At 56.1% G+C, this 2,255-nt stretch overlaps 1 protein-coding gene across 1 annotated transcript; it reads right to left on the reverse strand.

The window, feature by feature from the left end:
* PGFS (prostaglandin f2-alpha synthase/D-arabinose dehydrogenase) lies at positions 1-855 on the reverse strand (the record flags this gene model as incomplete). The annotated part of the gene is made up of 1 exon (XM_001567184.1): positions 1-855. The coding sequence occupies one exon, from the start codon at positions 853-855 to the stop codon at positions 1-3; it is 855 nt and encodes a 284-aa protein (XP_001567234.1).
* Positions 856-2,255: the final 1,400 nt, after the last annotated feature.

Raw genomic sequence — 2,255 nt, forward strand, 5'->3', positions numbered from 1 at the left:
TCAGAACTGCGCCTCATCAGGGTTGGGGCCGTAGCGCACGTTCGAGTTGAGCGCGTCGATATTTGCCATGTCCTCGGCGCTGAGCTCAAAGTCGAAGATGTTCGCGTTCTCCTCGACACGGTCCTTATGAACCGACTTGGGGATCGTGATGAGATCGTGCTGGATGTCCCAGCGGAGCATTACTTGCGCCGCTGTCTTCTTGTATTTTTCACCAATCGCGATGAGGAGAGGGTGAGTGACCAGATTGCCCTGGCCTAGCGGTGACCAAGCCTCAACCTTGATCCCCTTGGCGTTGCAGAAGGCCCGCAGCTCAGCTTGGTTGTTCAGCGGGTGAAGCTCCACCTGGTTGACCATCGGCGGTACAGAGCACATGGCGAGCACGTCCTCCAGATGGTGAATGTTGAAGTTCGACACACCGATGGCCCGGACCTTCTTCTCCGCGTAGAGCTTCTCGAATGCACGCCACGAGTCCAGGTACTTCTTGCCCTCCTTTAACAGGATTGCGTTGCCGCGCGGCCAATGGATGAGATAGAGGTCAATGTACTGAACGCCGAGCCTCTTGCGACTCTCCTCGAAGGCTGCCAGTGTGCTCTCATAGCCGTGTTCTGTATTCCAGAGCTTCGTCGTGATGAAGACCTCCTCGCGTGGCACACCGGAGGCACGCAGACCAGCTCCGACGCTCTCCTCGTTCTTGTAGATGGCGGCTGTGTCGATGTGGCGGTAACCGGCCTGCAGCGCCCACTTGACGGCGTTCTCGGTCGCCTCGCCGGCCGGGGACTGCCACACACCGAGGCCAAACTGCGGCATATTGACGCCGTTGCTCAGCGTAACCGCGGTCTTACCAACGTTGATCATCTTGTGAAAGAGGAGCTTAAAGATTGGGGAAAAGAGAACGAAAAGGCGAAGCGCCACGTTTAAATAGTAGATGCTTGAATGGACTGTGTAATAGCCGCAGTGAGGGAAAGGTGGTAGAGAGTAGGGCGTGTCTTGGTGCTACAGGTAGACCTGTCAGAATTGAAAGCACACGGCCGTGGCATCAGGTGATACAGTCGGGGGTCCGTGACTACTCTTCTACTAGCCAAACAGGGATGGCGTGAGACAAAGCCCGAAAGAATTCTGCAAAGGAGCACACACGCCGTGCCTCCTGCGACACGCGCTTTCTTCACCGGGAGTACCCAGTACCCCTCTCACATCACCACCGACCTGTTCCAAGTCTCTGCGAGCATCTCTTTACTCGTCCAGCCTACGAGAGTACACCTGGCGTACCCCGAAAAAGAAACCGCTACAGATGCACAACACAAAACAGACAGAGAGGCAGCCACGGGTAAAATTGACCACGGGAACGATGCCCTGCTGGGGGCCTCACCAGGGACATCTGGAGAAAGAGGGCGCCGCAAGAAGAGAGGAGGCGAGGAGAGAGAAAGAAAGCACGCATGCATGCCCAGGCCAGGAAACACTCGTATTGACATAGAGGAACATTTCCCTTTCGTTTGCCGGCATGAGAGAGCAGCGGGTATGGAGGGGGGGGGGAGAGAAAAGAGAGGGGAGAGAAGGGAATAGGCTTCCTTACCTGTAGCACACCTACATAGCCAGATAATCCGATACCGCTGGTGTGCACGATCGCGACGCTTACAATGAGTCACATAGCTCAAGGCGGCATTTCAGAACTATGTATATTCTTTCCCTAGTGCTCACGAAAGTGCTGAGCCCCTCTCATCCTCTCACCTTCCCGCTCTCACTGCGGGGAGATATGAATGAGGATTGGATAGGTGGAGGAACTGACACTAACACACGAGCCGGAGTGGAAAAGAGGGCCGGAGCGGGAGGGAGGGGGGACTGCAAATGAGCGCACGAGGAAGGAAAACGCACACGGCATTTTGGACAAAGAGGCGCTGCGGGGTACGTCACGACTCAGGGGACGGAAAAAAGGCAAAAAATACGACGCGTGCGCTCAATACAGCGGTGCTCTCCACTAGCACTGACCGTCTGGGGGAAAAGGCTGACCCCCCCAAGGAGATGACGGAGCACACACGCAACTTCCTCCACACAGTTACGCACAACGAGCAGGGAAAAATGTTTTTCCCATGACAGCAACAGCGACTCACTCACTGGCTGTGGAAAGGTCTGGGAAGCAGAGGAGGAGGAGGAGGGGGGGGGCTGAAGCGGAAACGATAGAGTAGGGTAGAGAGCGATTGACGGACGTCTGCTTTCATTTTATCGGAGGCGCACCTTCGCCGCACTCACAGGGCATCCCT

Source organism: Leishmania braziliensis, chromosome 31, assembly GCF_000002845.2.
Source record: "Leishmania braziliensis MHOM/BR/75/M2904 complete genome, chromosome 31".
Taxonomy (NCBI): domain Eukaryota; phylum Euglenozoa; class Kinetoplastea; order Trypanosomatida; family Trypanosomatidae; genus Leishmania; species Leishmania braziliensis.